The following is a 16,502-nucleotide window of genomic DNA, read 5'->3' on the forward strand; positions in this document are numbered from 1 at the left end:
TGCCAAGTACACAAGTGTTACATCAAGTTATATCGAGTGCACAGCACAGAAACAGGCCCAACAGCTCGACGCCAGCATTTATGCTCCACATGAGCCTCTGTCCAGTTGCCACTGTGTTACCGCACTGCCATTATTTGGTGTAGAAATGGTCCCACCATGCTGGCTCAAGGACATGGGGAAATGTGTAGGACTTACCGATTAACTGACTTCAAGTGGGGTACGACACTAAGTCAGTAAATGATATTCATTGCATATTGGAATTCTTTTCTCTTCAGTTCCTGTGCCACTGTTATCATTTTGAGCTCATACGTGTTCTCTTCCTGCCCTTGAACTGTTTTACCATTGGCTACTCACATGCCTTGGCCCAAAAGTGTTTTCGTAAATGATCATGAATCTCCCAAAGCTGCGCCCTCCTTTTCCCGCAGTCTGTGTACAACCTGGTGTACTTTACCTTTCCCATGTAATGACCCCATCACTGCAAAAACCTTTCCTGACAGTATCACCGGCAGCTCCGGTGCTGTTGAAGAGATATTGCCCAGCTAGTGCCAAAGTTATGAAGGCATCAATCATTCTGCGTCAAGATATAGTAATATCATTGAAGGGACCAACACAGAGCTCTGGTATCAATATAGTACAGGATTCCCTTGTGAAGGCCACAACTATAGCAAGAATTCAATAAAAGCTCCATTTCATTACCTTATTCTTCTCGAAAAGCTCAGTCTGAATGGTCTTCAGGTCAGTGTCCAGGGCACTTGCAGCCTGCTTCCTCTTTTTGGCCAGCACTTCCACCAGATCCTCAATTTGTGCTCTCTGCTTCTTGTTCTCTCTTTCAAGGTTTAGCTTTTCAGTTTCCAGCCGCTCCCTCTTACCCCACTCAGCTGTGTTCTCTGCCTGGAGTCGCTCCATCTAGACACAGAAAGTTAAGACACATTTAGCAGGCCAGTTACCCGCAGGGTCTAAGAGCAGACCAAGCCCACGGGGCAATGGGTGGAGATGTGCAACGCTGGTTACCCTCAGTGCCCAGCATTGGGCTCCGTCTTCCTTCTCAGGTGGATGTACAGGATCCCACAGCAGGGCAATTTTTCCCGCTATCCTATCCAATATTTATCTCTCAACCAACATCATTAAAACAGATTATCTGCTGTTTATGAAATCATGCTGTGTACAAATTGGTTGCCCCATATCCTACATTATAACAGTGACCATTTCAAAAGTGCTTCTTTGTCTGTAAAGCGCTTTGGGACATCAAGAGGTGGTGAAAAATGCTGTACAAATGGCCCTGGGAGTCCTCAATATTGATTCCGGGCCCCATCAAGTCACACGGCTTCAGGTCAAACATGGGCAAGGAAATCTCCTGCTGATTACGACCTACCGCCCTCCCTCAGCTGATGAATCAGTACTCCTCCATGTTGAACACCATTTGTTGAAGCACTGAGAGTAGCAAGGGCACAGAATGTACTCTGAGTGGGGGTACTCCAAGAGTGGCTCGGTAGTACCACTACTGACCAAGCTGGCCGAGTCCTGAAGGACACAGCTGCCAGATTGGGCCTGCAACACGAGGGAAAAACCTACTTGACCTCGTCCTCACCAATCTATCTGTCGTAGATGCATCATCCATGACAGTATTGGTAGCAGTGACCACCGCTCAGTCATTGTGGAGATGAAGTCCCTCCATTGTGTAGTGTGGCACTACCACCATGCTAAATGGGATCGCTTCAGATCAGATCTAGCAACTCAAACTGAGCATCCATGATGCACTGTGGGCCATCATCAGTAGCAGAATTGTATTCCACCACAATCTGTAACCTCACGGCCTGACATATCCCTCACCCTACCAATACCATCAAGCCAGGGGACCAACCCTGGTTCAATGAGGAGTGTAGGAGAGCATGCCAGGCTCTGCACTAGGCTTACCTAAAAATGTGGTGCCAACCTGGGGAAGCTGCAACACATCATCATCATCAGCATCATCATCATAGGCGGTCCCTCGAAACGAGGATGACTTGCTTCCACACCAAAAAAAGGACGAATTCACAGGTATTTAATTGAAGGACCCGAATTACATCCTGAAGGGTGGAAGATGCCTGTGTGTGGATTTTTTTAACGTGTGGTGAGCCACCACACGGGCTTGACACAGCTCAGTCTTGGTCCAGTAGCAAGGGTTAACCAAGACGACTGGAGACCAGCTCTGCTGCATGGACCCAGTGCGCACACATATTGCAGTGTGGGCTGGGCCCATGCTGCCTCTGGGCCCTTGCCTCTTCTGGAGTGTCATAACAGTAACGGAGCCTTAACAATAATGTTTCTTTATACACCCATGTGCTTACCCTTGTGCATCTAGTTCTGTGTCATTTTTCATTTGTGCGTGCTTCTACGACATGCTACCCCTGTGGCTTCAGCAGAGGTAGAGGCAGGCTACTCACTTCCCTGCTGCGACTGCATGGACACTGCACGGACCGAGTGCGTACACCTATCGTAGTGTGGGCTGGCCTGTGCAGCCCCTGGGCCCCTGGCCCGGAACTCACACCTCCCCTGAGCCCCGATCACGTCTCTCGCCGCTCCTTCACCCTAACCTCGCCGCTCCTGCTGTACCTGCCCACGCTCCAATCACCGACCTAGATCTTGATGACGTCACGCTTCACAGCCGTCGCCCTCCTGCAGCAGCTCGCGCTGTACCTTGCAGTGGCCTCCACGCTGCCCATGGCCGCCGCTCACCGCTCCTTTTATGGCCCCGACCTGCCGCTGATGTTCCTCGTCAGGGCCTCCACCAACACGGGACTACATGTATGCTAAACAGCAGAAGCAGCATGGTATAAACAGGGCTAAGCGATCCCACAATCAATGGATCAGATCAAAGCTTTGCATCCTACCACATCCAGTCTTGAATGGTGGTGGACCATTAAACAACTAACGGGAGGAGGAGGCCCCATGAATATCCCCGTCCTCAATGATGGCGAAGCCCAGCACCTGAGTGTAAAAGACAAGGCTTGCAACCATCTTCAGCCAGAAGTGCCGAGTGGATGATCCATACTGGCCTCCTCCTGAGATCCCCACTATCACAGAAGCCAGTCTTCAGCTAATTCGATTCACTCCATGTGATATCAAGAAACGGCCGAGAGCACTGGATATAGCAAAGGCTACGGACCCCGACAACATCCCGGCTGTCGCACTGAAGATTTGTGCTCCAGAACTAGCCACACCTCCAGACAAGCTGTTCCAATACAGATACAACACTGGCATCTATCCAATAATGTGGAAAATTACCCAGGTATGTCCTAACACAATAGGCAGGACAAATCCAATCCAGCCAATTATCACCCCATCAGTCTACTCTCAATCATCAGCAAAGTGATGGAAGCTGTTGTTATCAGTGCTATCAAGTGGCACTTACTCACCAATAACCTGCTCACTGATGCCCAGTTTGGGTTCCACCAGGACCACTCAGCTCCAGACCTCACTACAGCCTTGGTCCAAACATGGACAAAGGAGCTGAATCCCAGATGAGGTGAGAGTGACTGCCCTTGATATCAAGGCAGCATTTGACAGAGTGTGGCATCAAGGAGCCCTAGTAAAACTGAAGTCAATGGGAATCAGGGAAAACTCTCCACTGGTTGGAGTCATATCTAGCACAAAGGATGGTGGTTGGAGGTCAATCATCACAGCCCCAGGACATCGCTGCAGGAGTTCCTCAGGGCAGTGTCCTAGGCCCAACCATCTTCTGCTGCTTCATCAATGACTTTCCCTCCATCATAAGGTCAGAAGTGAGGATGTTCGCTGATGACTGCAGTGTTCAGTTCCATTCACAACTCCTCAGATAATGCAGCAGTCCATGCCCGCATGCAGCAAGATCTGGACAACATTCAGGCTTGGGTTGATAAGTGACAAGTAACTTTCGCGCCACACAAGTGCCAGGCAAGGACTATCTCCAACAAGCGAGAGTCTAACCACTGCCCCTTGACATTCAGCGGCATTACCATCGCCGAATCCCCCACCATCAACATCCTGGGGTCATCATTGACCAGAAATGTAACTGGACCAGCCACATAAATACTGTGGCAACAAGAGCAGGCCAGAGGCTGGGTATTCTGCAACAAGTGTCTCACCTCCTGACTCCTCAAAGCCTTTGTACCATCTACAAGGCACAAGTCAGGAGTGTGATGGAATACTCTCCACTTGCCTGGATGAGTGCAGCTCCAACAACACTCAAAACGCTCGACACCATCCAGGACAAAGCAGCCCGCTTGATCGGCTCCCCATCCACCACCTTCAACATTCACTCCCTGCAGTGTGTACCGTCTACAAGATGCACTGCAGCAACTCGCCAAGGCTTCTTCGGCAGCACTTCCCAAACCCGCGACCTCTACCATGTAGAGGCGCATGGGAACACCGCCACCCCCAAGTTCCCCTCCAAGTCACACACCATCCTGACTTAGAAGTATATCACCGTTCCTTCATTGTCGCTGGATCAAAAACCCGGAACTCTCTCCCTAGCAGCACTGTGGGAGCACCTTCACCACACGGACTGCAGCGGTTCAAGAAGGTGGCTCACCACCACCTTCTCAAGGGCAATTAGGAATGGGCAATAAATGTTGGCCTTGCCAGCGACGCCCACATCCCAAAATGATAGAAAAAAATCTTTCTTTCTTTCTAACCTAGTAATGAGCTGCTCTGTGGAAGCGCAGCAGTAACGGCATGTCATGCTTTCAGTAACACTGCATGAAAGGAAGCATGCCAGGGTGGCCAACACTCAGCATGACCCCATCTCTGCACCGAAGATTTAATCAAACATGTGTGTGTGGTATTACACCTGCTTGCAGCACATGTACTGTGCGGATGGTGAGCTGTGCCACCTGCTGCTGCTATACCTGAAGCTACCATGCAGCATGTGGCTGGCACAGCCAGTGACAATAGAGTGGGCGGCCTGGAGCCTTACTGCACCTCCTTCCATGCACGCTGCACTGCTGGCCAGGGGGTGGGGGGGGCATTGTGTCATGTAACACCTCCTGCAGTTGAGCAGTGGGGGTCGAGTTGGGCCACACTCTCACTTGCCTCCCAGCTTTCATTTCTCTCACTTTCTTTCTGATCCACATTTCCCTGCCTACCCTTGACACAGCCTGGGCAAAGGCCAGCAATGGGTTCAAGTCCTTTAGCACCTTGCCTCAGGCTATGAGGACTTTCACAAGTCCCTTTAATTGTCTGCATCCTTTTAATTTTCACCAATTACAATTTTCCACTCCTGTCGCAAGCTTGGTCCCTAAATATGTGCAAATCTGTACGTGAAAGAAAGACTTGCATTTATATAGCGCTTTTCACGACCACCGGACGTATCAAAGCACTTTACAGCCAATGAAGTACTTTTGGAGTGTAGCCACTGTTGAAACTAAGCATAATGAGCTGGCAGTGGTTTATTGGTGGGTGTAACATCTGTTTGGAAGCATGTGGGTTTCAAATCTACCACAGAATGATCATTTTGGAGGAATAAAAACATGTAGAAAAGAGCTCCTTTTATTGGGCTGAGAGCTGTGCACCAGATGAGATGAAAGTCGGGCGGGTTGTTGAACATGCCGGTGAACCATTCCACCGTTGACCTCCCTCGGCAGTGACAATGATGAAGACCTCCATGTGTCCAGTTTGTTTCACAGCACTTATCTCTTACCGTGAATAAGATTAAGGTTTCTGCCACTACAGGACTGTGATCCAAAGTGCATTCCTGGTTGCACATCCAGTCCATTTCAGAGCTCTTGATGTTAACTGTTGATGTTTGCTTTTAACAGCAAGCCCCACATAGATTGGATCTACTCAGTGTCTGAGTCAGTTCAAAGGGCAAGACCCTGGCAGCTAACGAAGTTCAGCAGAGAATACTCAAGAACTATGAAGTGGTGGAAATTACTAACACTGCACAAACAGGCGAGTACAAAAGAAATGTGAATTAGATTCCTGTGGAACTACTGGTCTGAAACGATCCCACTGAGTACTAGTGAACACAACACCTGTTAATCCCACATTCCTATTTTGGTGGACATTAAAGGGTTGACTTTAAATGGGTTACCATTCTGCTAAACTAGCAGAGAGGAATTTGTGCTGAGCCTGTATTCATCACAACCATCCAATGCTGGAACTTTAGGGCCAACATCACTCATTCATAATAATCAGCTGCTGCTTATATTTACACTGAAAATCTGAAAACAGAACACTGACCAATAATCAGGTCTGGTGTTTAATATCCCACTCGATGAAGCCTTCCCATCACAAGAATACAGCTGCTGCTTTTATTTTTGCAATCACTGATGCTTCTAATACCTCAAACAAGTCAGCCATCCACTGAACATACTTACGTCAGAAGCACAATGCAGGCCATTCATTTAGCTGCTGATATTAAACCAATTATTTGATACGCAGTGTAAAAAAGAACAGAATCGGGCTATAAAATGAAAGAGTCTCAGTTTGCATAAACCATATTTATGAATATTGCACATTACACAGCACCAACATTTCTCTATCCTACTGTAATTCTTTTCGGGTCAGATTTCATCACAGCATCACTCAGCCCCTGAGTATTGCACTGTTGACAAACACTACTTCTTGGCTGACCTGTAAAGCAAACCATTTATCTTCTCCCAAAGGTGCGTCCATATCTACAAGAACTCACACTCATCCATCGTGGCAGGCTGAGCATAGGAATATATTAACTGCTAATGTACCACACCACTTCATTCAATTTCCATTCACCTCCACATCAGCTTAAACAAGAAACAAAAGCTTTTAACTGGGAACTGAAAACCTTACACTTCGACAAAAGGCTCTCACAAATTAGATTCCAAAATCAAAACCTCTTCATAGAAAGGACAGCATGCTGCGATAGAAAGGTAGGGAATACAATTCTGCTCTTTGAACATTACTAGGTAAAAAAGAACAGATTTGCATTTATATCGTTCCTTAGTAAGTCCCAAAGCTTTTTACCACCAATGAAGTACATTTTGAAGTGTAGTCACTGTTGTAATGTACGAAACGAGGCAACACAGCAAGATCTCACAAACAGCAATGTGATAATGACCAGATAATCTTTCTTTAGGTGTTGTTTCAGGGATAAATATTGGTCAGGATCCCAAGAGATCTTCCTTGCTCTTCTTCGAAATGCTGCCATGGGATCTTTTAGCGTGCAGACGGGGCTTCAGTTTAATGTTTCATCTGAAAGACTGCACCTCCGACAGTGCAGCGCTCCCTCAGTATTACACTAAAGTGTCAGCCTGGACTTTGTGCTCAAGTCTCTGGAGTGGGAGCTGAACCCACAGCCTTCTGACTCAGAGGCGAGCATGTTACCCACTGAGCCACAGCTGACAGCAAACACAAAACTAGATTTCTGCCATCTTTCTGTGTTCCTTTTAAAGTTTCTAATTTCAAGTAAGGGCAGCCGACTCAATCGATGCGGTTTCACAAAACAGAGCATACAACTGCACCCAATGTTTTGGCCTGTTCAACACCCCATAGATGTGACTCTCACCCACAGCCATCGTGTGATAACTATCCATCCCTTTCAATTCTTACAAGAAAGCCCCAGCAGAGTTTGGATTGACGGCTGAGCACCTTATTTTGGACACGCACTGTTTCCCTGCCGTGAGGTCTCAGTGGGATATGAGCAACATTCAGAATCAGATACTGCCAATAATGGAAGAGAAGTCAGTTAACGTCGATTAAAGTATGGAACAATCAGTTTTGGTATTGCCTTCACTAAGCAGTTTACCCATAAAACATTCTAAAAAGTTCTAATTAGTACACTTAGGCTCCACTAAATCTACAGCCCTCCCAGAATGGGACAGTTCCTATTTCACCCAGTCTGTGATAGCATATTAACCCTCTCAAAATACACGTGAACATAACTCACAGCAATAAAACAGTACAATGGGTTTCAATATTCCACTTTATTCTTTTTCCATTTTTTTCTTTTTGCCCTCACACCATCCTTGTCCACGTGATTCCATAAGGTGCCATTGTTAGTGTTTAACTCGATGTTCATGATACCAGAGCTAACAGGGTTAAATCATGCCTAAACTGGGCTGCTATTCCCTTGAGTATAGAAGATTATGAGATGATGATTAAAGGATTTGATGGAGTAGATAGAGAGAAACTGTTTCCTCGGAGGGCGGGTGGGAGGGGTTCCTGAACAAGGGGGCAGATCTTTCAAATAAGAGCTACACCAATCAGGAATGATGTCAGGAAGCACTTCTTCATACAAGGGTCGTGGAAATCAGGAATTCTCTCCCCCAAAAAGCTGTGGATGCTGGGGGTCAGACTGAAATCGATAAGATTTTTGTCAGGTAAGGGTATGAAGCAAAGGTGGGTAAGTGGGGCTGAGGTACAAGTCAGCCATAATCTAATACAATGATGGACCAGGCTCGAGGGGCTGAATGGCCTACTCATGGTCTTATGTTGCCTGGCATCCAGACACATAAATATAGTGAGAGGCACGCAGACAGGGAGCAGACAGACAGATAGTCAGGTACCTCATACCTCAGCACGCAGCTCTGCAAGTTTCTTGTCCATGCTGGACCGAGCTCCCAGCTCATCCTCCAGGTCTTCAGATATCCGGCCCAACTCATCCTGGTGCACTTCCTTCAAAATATTCAGCTAAAAACAGAGACTACACATTAACAACATGGAAACAAAGTTCGAAAACCACGATTGCAATTCATCTGCAGGAGACCAAAAGACTATTTTGTGTGAGTGAGTGTAAGTGTAAAGATAATAATAAAGAATAGATTTATTATTTCTTTATACATGCACAAATAGGAAATCTCCCAGCACCGAGAATGAGTGTACTACGCCGACTTTGTTCGCCGGACGACACCTTTAACCTCAAAATGGAAATTCTCGCCCGTTTTTTTCGCCGAGCGTTAGTGATCCTTCTCAGCGGGCAGTCGGGCGTTGAGGGCCTTTATGGAAAGTCTGGCCCGCTATCTCACTCTGGGAAATGCTCTCAGTAACATAGAATTTACAGAAGAGGAAAAGGCCATTCGGTGCAACAGGTTTATGCCCCATGGAGCCCTCTCCTACCTATCAGCATATCCATCTATTTCTTCTCCCGGATGTACTTACCCAGCTTCTCCTTAAATGCACCACTGCTATTCACTTCAACCCCTTCCTGTGGCAGCGAGTTCCACATTCTCATCATTCTCTGGGTAAAGAAGCTTATCTTGACTTCCTTACTGGATTAGATTTATTAATGACTACCTCATATTTATGGCCTCTCGTTTTGGACTTTTCCACAAGTGGAAACATCTTCTCTACATCTACCCTATCAAACCTCCACAGAATCTTAAAGACCTCGACCAAGTCTTTATCAGTTGCTTCTGGTCGACTCTGCTCTTCACTCAACACTGGCAATCCCTCTGCTCTGAAGTTTGCTTTGAGCTTGGTGGGAGGCCAAAAATGCTGCCGTCCGACTGAGAATGAGATGGTAAGTTAAAGTAAGGAGATACCAGAGGTGAGGCACATCTGCAGACTATGGTAACATTGTCTAGTGATGGTGGGCATCCTTCCACCAGACTGAGACCGCAACAACTCTCCCTGATGTGAATGAACACAGAGAGAATCTCAGCCAGTTAATTCCAGACCCAGTATAGCAGCATCAATGTGGACAAAATGATGGAAACTGCTCCAAAGGGCAGACTGGAGGAATACCTTAATAGTGATAACTTAATAAGAAAATTCCTGAATGACAAACTGTGGGAGCACAGTTCCCCATTTCTGAACTCTTTGCTTCAGCACGCGGTCTGAAGTTTGGATTAAGAAAACAGGAAGATTGAAGTTCAGAAATGTGGGACTGATTGGAAGTTTGGATGGAAAAGAGACTGTTAGACAATGTGGTGCCTCCCAGCCAGTGAGATGAGTGACTGGTCATGTCTGGATGTTAAATATTTGAGTACCTTGTTACGGTGGGATTAATGGAAATTCAGCACTAAACGATTTGATGATGTCTGTATGTTAAGTATTTGATTGTACCTTTGTAACTATTTAATGACATCTGTAGGTTAAACAAGCAATGTTAAGTATTTGAGTACCTTGTTACGGTGGGAATAACAGTCTGTATGTTAAACAATTCAGAAAGCAGTTAGTCATGATTGTCTAAATGCAAAGAATAAGAGTTCAAAGGCTTTTTAGATCTAAAAGATGGAACTGGCTTTTGTCACACAGACTCTTATGGACTGTAGAGACACTGGAATCTTGAAAGGTGTGTAACTTCTGGAAGAGCTGCCTTTGCAAGCCGAATTGTTGGCATGTGAATATCTGAATGTCTAAATAAAGATCCGGCCTTTACTACAACTGAGTGCGTGCGGGTAATTCGATGTTAAAAGCAACGAAGCGAAAAGAGCGAGACAGCCGTTTACAACACAAACCATCTCAACCTCTTCGAGAATGCTGCAGATAAAACAGAGAGTGGCACTCCCGAGCTCCAGGTCAAACTGTATATGGACTCCCAGAATGCTTTTCATAAAGTTTCACATGAAAGACTTCTAATTAAACTAAAAACCACAGGAATCCTGGGTAGAATAACAGACGGGTGATGAATGATGAACACTACTGGAAGTAATCACTTCAGTTTGATCTTTCACAATGCTAACTGCTTGTTCACTGCTCGACAGCAGTTAAATGTTTAGTACCGAGTCGAACACCTTTATCTCTATTCATGTCGAGGACCCGATCCTACTCTTAACATGTTTGTGTAAATTCCAACCCTTCTTTCCATGTAACTCTTTTTCTTTATATCTCTGGGACCAGCTTGCTAAGTTTCAATGTATTTTCTGGATGTATGCTTGTTCTGCATATTCCCAATTCGGGGCTCGTACGGTACGGCAACAACCAGACCCGTTTATTGTTGTATCAGTTATGGAGGACCCAAATGCCACAAAACAAATTTCTCAGTCTCAGTAATCCTTCGCTGCTCTTAAATCCCGTCTATCTAGTTCATACAACATCAATTCCAATCTTTGTCATCGATTTATTGGATATTCTGATCTTGACTGTACTTTGCATTACAGTCAGCAAAGATTCAACATTTGGGACTGGCACTGGGCATCGGCCTGTCACTGGGCATTGTGCTGGGCATTGGCCTGCCACTGGGCATTGGGCATTGGTCTGCCACTGGGCATCGGCCTGTCACTGGCATTGTGCTGGGCATTGGCCTGCCACTGGGCACTGGCCTGCCACTGGGCATTGGCCTGTCACTGGGCACTGGGCATTGGCCTGCCACTGGGCACTGGGCATTGTGCTGGGCATTGGCATTTGCCTGCCACTGGGCACTGGCCTGCCACTGGGCATTGGGCATTGGCCTGTCACTGGGCATTGGCCTGTCACTAGGCATTGAGCATTGTGCTGGGCATTGGGCAGGGCACTGGACATTGTGCTGGGCATTGGCCTGCCACTGGGCATTGGGTATTGGCCTGCCACTGGGCACTGGCCTGTCACTGGGCATTGAGCATTGTGTTGGGCATTGGGCAGGGCACTGGGCATCAGCCTGTCACTGGGCATTGGGCTGGGCACTGGGCATTGGGCTGGGCATTGGCCTGCCACTGGGCATTGGGCTGGATCACAGTGGCCGAGAGGAAAGTAGGACAAAGATTTGGTGTCCCAGTGCTGAGCCTAGGGGCTAGAACCTCCACTTTTGGGCTTATCGTCCAAAAATGGTCGTAATTTCCAGCTTTTCAGATTGCCGGCTACTCCCCCATTCTCAAAACGACTAGTTTACATTTTTGAAAATGGACGTTACCATGAGCGATATCAAATGGGCGGTAGCGTTAAATTTTTTTGACCTTCTGCCATAAAGTGTGGCCGTCCTTAGCAACGGCATGGCAACGCTCGATTCCCGCAATTCAGGAGGTCAAGGGTCACCATGACATGTGCAGAAGAGGAGACAGAGAGAGAGGGAGCTCAGAGGGACTGAAGGTGTGGCTGGGTGTGGTGTGGCTGCTTTGGGAGGAAGGAGGGAGACTTCAGAGTTTCACAGCAAGTAGGCAAACAAAAAGTAGCTGTTACCAGACACATATTTGACCGAATTTGCCCTATAATGGAGGGAGAGGAGGAGGCATCACAGCATGCTGTGAAGATTGACGCTGGAGAGAGCAGTGAGCTGGGAGAGGAGCACATTGGAGGCCACAAAAGAGCCAGGAGGTTCTCGGATGAGGAAAATGCCTCCTTCCTGCAGGAGGTCGAGTCATGCTGGGGTGATCTGACACAGGGAGGGCGTGGGAAGCCCACTCCAAGGCCTACCAGAGGATATGGACCGAGATAGCAGAGTGGTCTCATCTGCGACCAATGAGGCGCATGAGGGCAACCAATGCTGCAAACGATGGAATGACCTTGTGGGATCCGCAAGAATAAGTATTACATTGATTTACATGTACTTATGTATTTATATAATTTGATTTGTAACAGTCATAAGTGACTATCAGCAGATGTGAGGTCTTGCACTTTGACCGGAAATGTTTTACTCAAAGTCTGCGGTCACGGTGTACGTCTTTAGGAAAGAATGATAATCTTAATAATCATGATTACATCTGTCGGTTCCGTGTTGTATCAGTGTCTGTGACAGTACCTAGCAATGATATCACACAATGATCTCATGCCATGTCGTCCTGTCACCTTTTACAGAAGAATCTATCGACGATGAGCTCCATGCAGAGGCGAACGGGTGGAGGGGGCCACCAGTCCCCAGTGACATCACAGAGATGGAGGAGCGGATGCTAGCACTCGTGGGGAAGCACCCCTGGACAGCCACGGACACATCTGCAGACCCTGAAGTGATGCCACGTGAGTAAAGCTTACACCATTGTGTGATGTAAAGTCAATAGATGCCACACCAACTCATATCCGACCAATCATATATGATAGATGATTTCTAAAAGTGTCATAGAAATAACCCTAACCCTAATGAAAATCATTGCAATCCACAGTGTGTTGATGGTCATGAAATGTGACATCTGTGATGATTTTGAGAGCGGTGGTGCTTTTGTCGTGCATATGCTGTGTGTAGCGCTGGACTCACCTTGTCACCCTAGCACCCACTTCTCCTCTAATAATCTCATTTGTGTTTTGCAGCTCAACCAGCAGCATGACCCCAGGCAAGACCACAGAAGCCAGAAGGTGGGGGTGTGGGGCAGGAGTCGGCGGATGATCCTACTACATCTGGTACTGAGGAGCTCCGATTGTCGCCCGTCAAGTCTGTTCTCGACGGATGAGAGCGCGGACTTCAAAGAACCTGCATTGCCACACTCCAGAACCCATTCCACCCCAAGGCCATCTATTGGTCCTCCAGTCATTCCCGCCTCCACTCTGGAGGTGCCAGCCCCAAGCACCTCTCCACAGGGCACCCCATTTGTCCCCAGAACGGCGGGCTTGTGGACGCGGCAGGTCTGTTCCACGAGCGTGACATGACAGCGGAGAGATGGTTCGGTTGTCCAGGAGGACTGTAGACATTGGTGACCAGCTCATCGAAGCTTTGGGGGGCATATCCCGACACCTGGCCACCATGTCCGAGTACATTCTACGCATGGCGGAATCCCTGGATGCAATAACCAGGAACACTGTTGCCACAGCCCTCCCTGTGGTCCAGAGCGCGGCACTTCACCCCGAGGTTCGGCACCACCACTGCGAACAACAGATGCGAGCAAGGACCAAGATCCTGCTTCTGCATCAGAGAATGTTTCCCCCTCGGCAACCCCCGCTCCCGTACAACCACCGCCTCTGCCTTCATCCCCCACAATGAGGCACCACCTGAGGAGTTCCTCGGCCAGGTGCAGTGGAGCAAGGAGGGGAAGGGTTAGAGATGGGGAGAAGAAAGAGAGGGGGTAAGGAAAGTGAGGTACATGGGTGCAGGTGATGGCTGTTTAATATCTCCATCTGGGTGTATGCAATTTGTTGCAGTGTATGGGGGCTGGGGACCACTCTCCTGCTTTGCCTTTGTATTCTGTGTTGCTGGACATGTTGGCCATGTGATTTATGTCAATGGTGGAAAAAGTGGGATGTGGGCGGGGGTTGGGTGTTTTTGGCTGTATTACTTATGATTTCAGACAAATGTTGGTATTAAATTTTTGTTATTCAACATAACCTTGTTGCGCATTGTCTCAGATAGCTGAACCGTTAAACACTGGTGATTCCTTACCGTGAAAGGGTTAAATACAACTTAACATCAATCAATGTAAACTTTAACTGGCACCAAGGTGATGGGCACCATTGATGTCTGAGCTGCACACACACAGCAGTGTGTCAGCATTGTCACTCACATCAGCGCTCTTTCTGCTGGCATTCATCCCGGTTAGTTCCACTTTCTGTGGGCATTGTTTTGAGCGGGCGATATTCTGGGCGATGTGTGGGGGAGGTGGTGAAATTGACGGTGGGCGATCTCCATGGCCGCTAGTTTGGGTAAATATGCTCTTTATGACAAAAACCAGTCGGCAGGCGTTATTATTGAATCTCGGCGTTAAGTCTGTGAAGAAAGTAACGCTGGGCGATAATATGGGTGTTGAAATCGCCCATTCTGCTGATTACGCCCCAAAAAAGTGGCTGGACGGTAACATTTTTTCTCGGCATTAAGCCCATTGGGAAAATAACGCTCGCCGATAAGTCTCCTAAAAAAGCCTGTCAAGTTTCCATTTTGTGCCACAATGGGCGATACTGGGTGTTATACGTCATTTCAGACGTTAAGTGGGCGTTAAGCAGGCAAATAAAGTGGAGGTTCTAGCCCATAGGCTTGTTACCTCCCTCTGCACAGTTGTCTGCTGATGCGAATAATAAGATGACCATGTCCTGCCACAGCCACAAAGCAGATTTAATGTTCAGTCGCTATCTTGTGACTCCTTTGCTACAAAGCTTGGCTGTGTTGACTGGAAGTGACAGTTTGCTATGCTGTTCAAGGTCAGCTTCACAGCAATGTAACAGCTGTCTGTGGCAGGTTTTTGTGTTACTGGCATGTCCAGTGTGACAGGTTATGTTTTGATGCAGATCTTTGTACAGCAGATACAAGCACCCCACCCACCGAGTGCTCGTCGAGAGCAGAAAGGCTGGCTGGAAAGATGGTTCATTCTTGTAGTCTGGGATTGAAGGTTAAGTTTCACTGTAATAAATCACCAGAAATGAGCAGTCAGCATAGAAACTATTACTGACTCTCTGCCTTCAGAGGCCAGTTACTGCATCCAGCATCCATTCAACTACGGTCCTAGCAGAATGCATCACTGATGGCTAAAGCACAACTGCTTCCCTTCCCTCTAGTGGGAGCAGTGGAGTTGTAATCCTCCAAATAGGGAGTCATTCGAGAATCAGAAGTGAAAGAATTGCAGTGTATATGGCTTCACTTGGAACCTAAAAATGTTGACGTTTTTTTAATTAATTCATGGATTGTGGGAATCACTGGCAAGGCCGGTATTTATTGCCCATCCCTAGTTTCCCTAAGAAGCCGCCTTCTTGAACCGCTGCAGTCCTCGTGGTGAAGGTGCTCCCAGAGTGTTGTTAGGGAGAGAACACCAGGAATTTGACCCAGCGAAGATGAAGGAACGGCGATATACTTCAAGATAGTATGTGACTTGGTAAGGAATTTGCAGGTGGTGGTGTTCCCATGCGCTTGTTGCCCTTGTCCTTCTAGGTGGTAGAGGTTGCACGTTTGGGAGGTGCTGTCAAAGAGGCCCTGGTGAGATGCTACAATGCATCTTGTAGATGTTACACACTGCAGACATGGTGCGCCGGTGGTGGAGGGGGGGAATGTTTAAGGTGGTGGGTAGCGTGCCGATCAAGCGGGCTACTTTGTCCTGGATGGTGTTGAGCTTTATGCGTGTTGTTGGAGCTGCGCTCATCCAGGTATTCCATCACACTCCTGACTTGTAGATGGTGGAAAAGGCTTTGGAGTGTCAAGAGGTGGGTCACTCGCCGCAGAATACCCAGCCTCTGACCTGCTCTTGTAGCCACAGTATTTATGTGGCTGGTCCAGTTAAGTTTCTGGTCAATGGTGATCCCCAGGATGTTGATGATGGGCGATTCAGTGATGGTAATGCCGCTGAATGGCAAGGAGAGGTGGTTAGACTCTCACTTGTTGGAGATAGTCATTGCCTGGCACTTGTGTGGTGTGAATGTTACTTGCCACTTATCAGCCCAAGCCTGAATGTTGTCCAGGTCTTGCTGCATGCGGGCATGGACTGCTCCATTATCTGAGGAGTTGTGAATGGAACTGAACACTGCAGTCATCAGCGAACATCCCCACTTCTGACCTTATGATGGAGAGAAGGTCATTGATGAAGCAACTGAAGATGGTTGGGCCTCAGACACTGCCCTAAGGAACTCCTATAGCGATGTCCTGGGGCTGTGATGATTGCCCTCAAACAATTACAACCACCTTCCTTTGTGCTAGAAAACGTTTCAAAGCCTCCCTGATAAAGTACAACATCCCCACTGACACCTGGGAGTCCCTGGCCAAAGACCGTCCTAAGTGGAGGAAGTGCATCCGGGAGATTACTGAGCAC

At 47.6% G+C, this 16,502-nt stretch overlaps 1 protein-coding gene and 1 long non-coding RNA gene across 3 annotated transcripts in view; one reads left to right on the plus strand and one right to left on the minus strand.

Moving 5' to 3' along the window:
- Positions 1-16,502, minus strand: part of ccdc102a (coiled-coil domain containing 102A) — a 447,664-nt gene that overhangs the window by 207,869 nt on the left and 223,293 nt on the right. The window contains exons 5-6 of one of the 2 annotated variants that reach the window (XM_070897718.1): positions 8,509-8,625; positions 697-906 (exon numbers count right to left, since the gene is read on the minus strand). In XM_070897718.1, coding sequence (XP_070753819.1) covers positions 697-906; positions 8,509-8,625 — 327 coding nt within the window. The remainder of the gene's footprint in view (positions 1-696; positions 907-8,508; positions 8,626-16,502) is intronic. The other variant, XM_070897719.1, reaches the window with a different exon arrangement.
- Positions 6,782-13,337, plus strand: LOC139278672 (uncharacterized). The gene is made up of 3 exons (XR_011596334.1): positions 6,782-6,866; positions 12,646-12,804; positions 13,093-13,337. It is a non-coding gene; the product is annotated as an uncharacterized lncRNA (long non-coding RNA).

Source organism: Pristiophorus japonicus, chromosome 13 (genome assembly GCF_044704955.1).
Source record: "Pristiophorus japonicus isolate sPriJap1 chromosome 13, sPriJap1.hap1, whole genome shotgun sequence".
Classification (NCBI taxonomy): Eukaryota; Metazoa; Chordata; class Chondrichthyes; family Pristiophoridae; genus Pristiophorus; species Pristiophorus japonicus.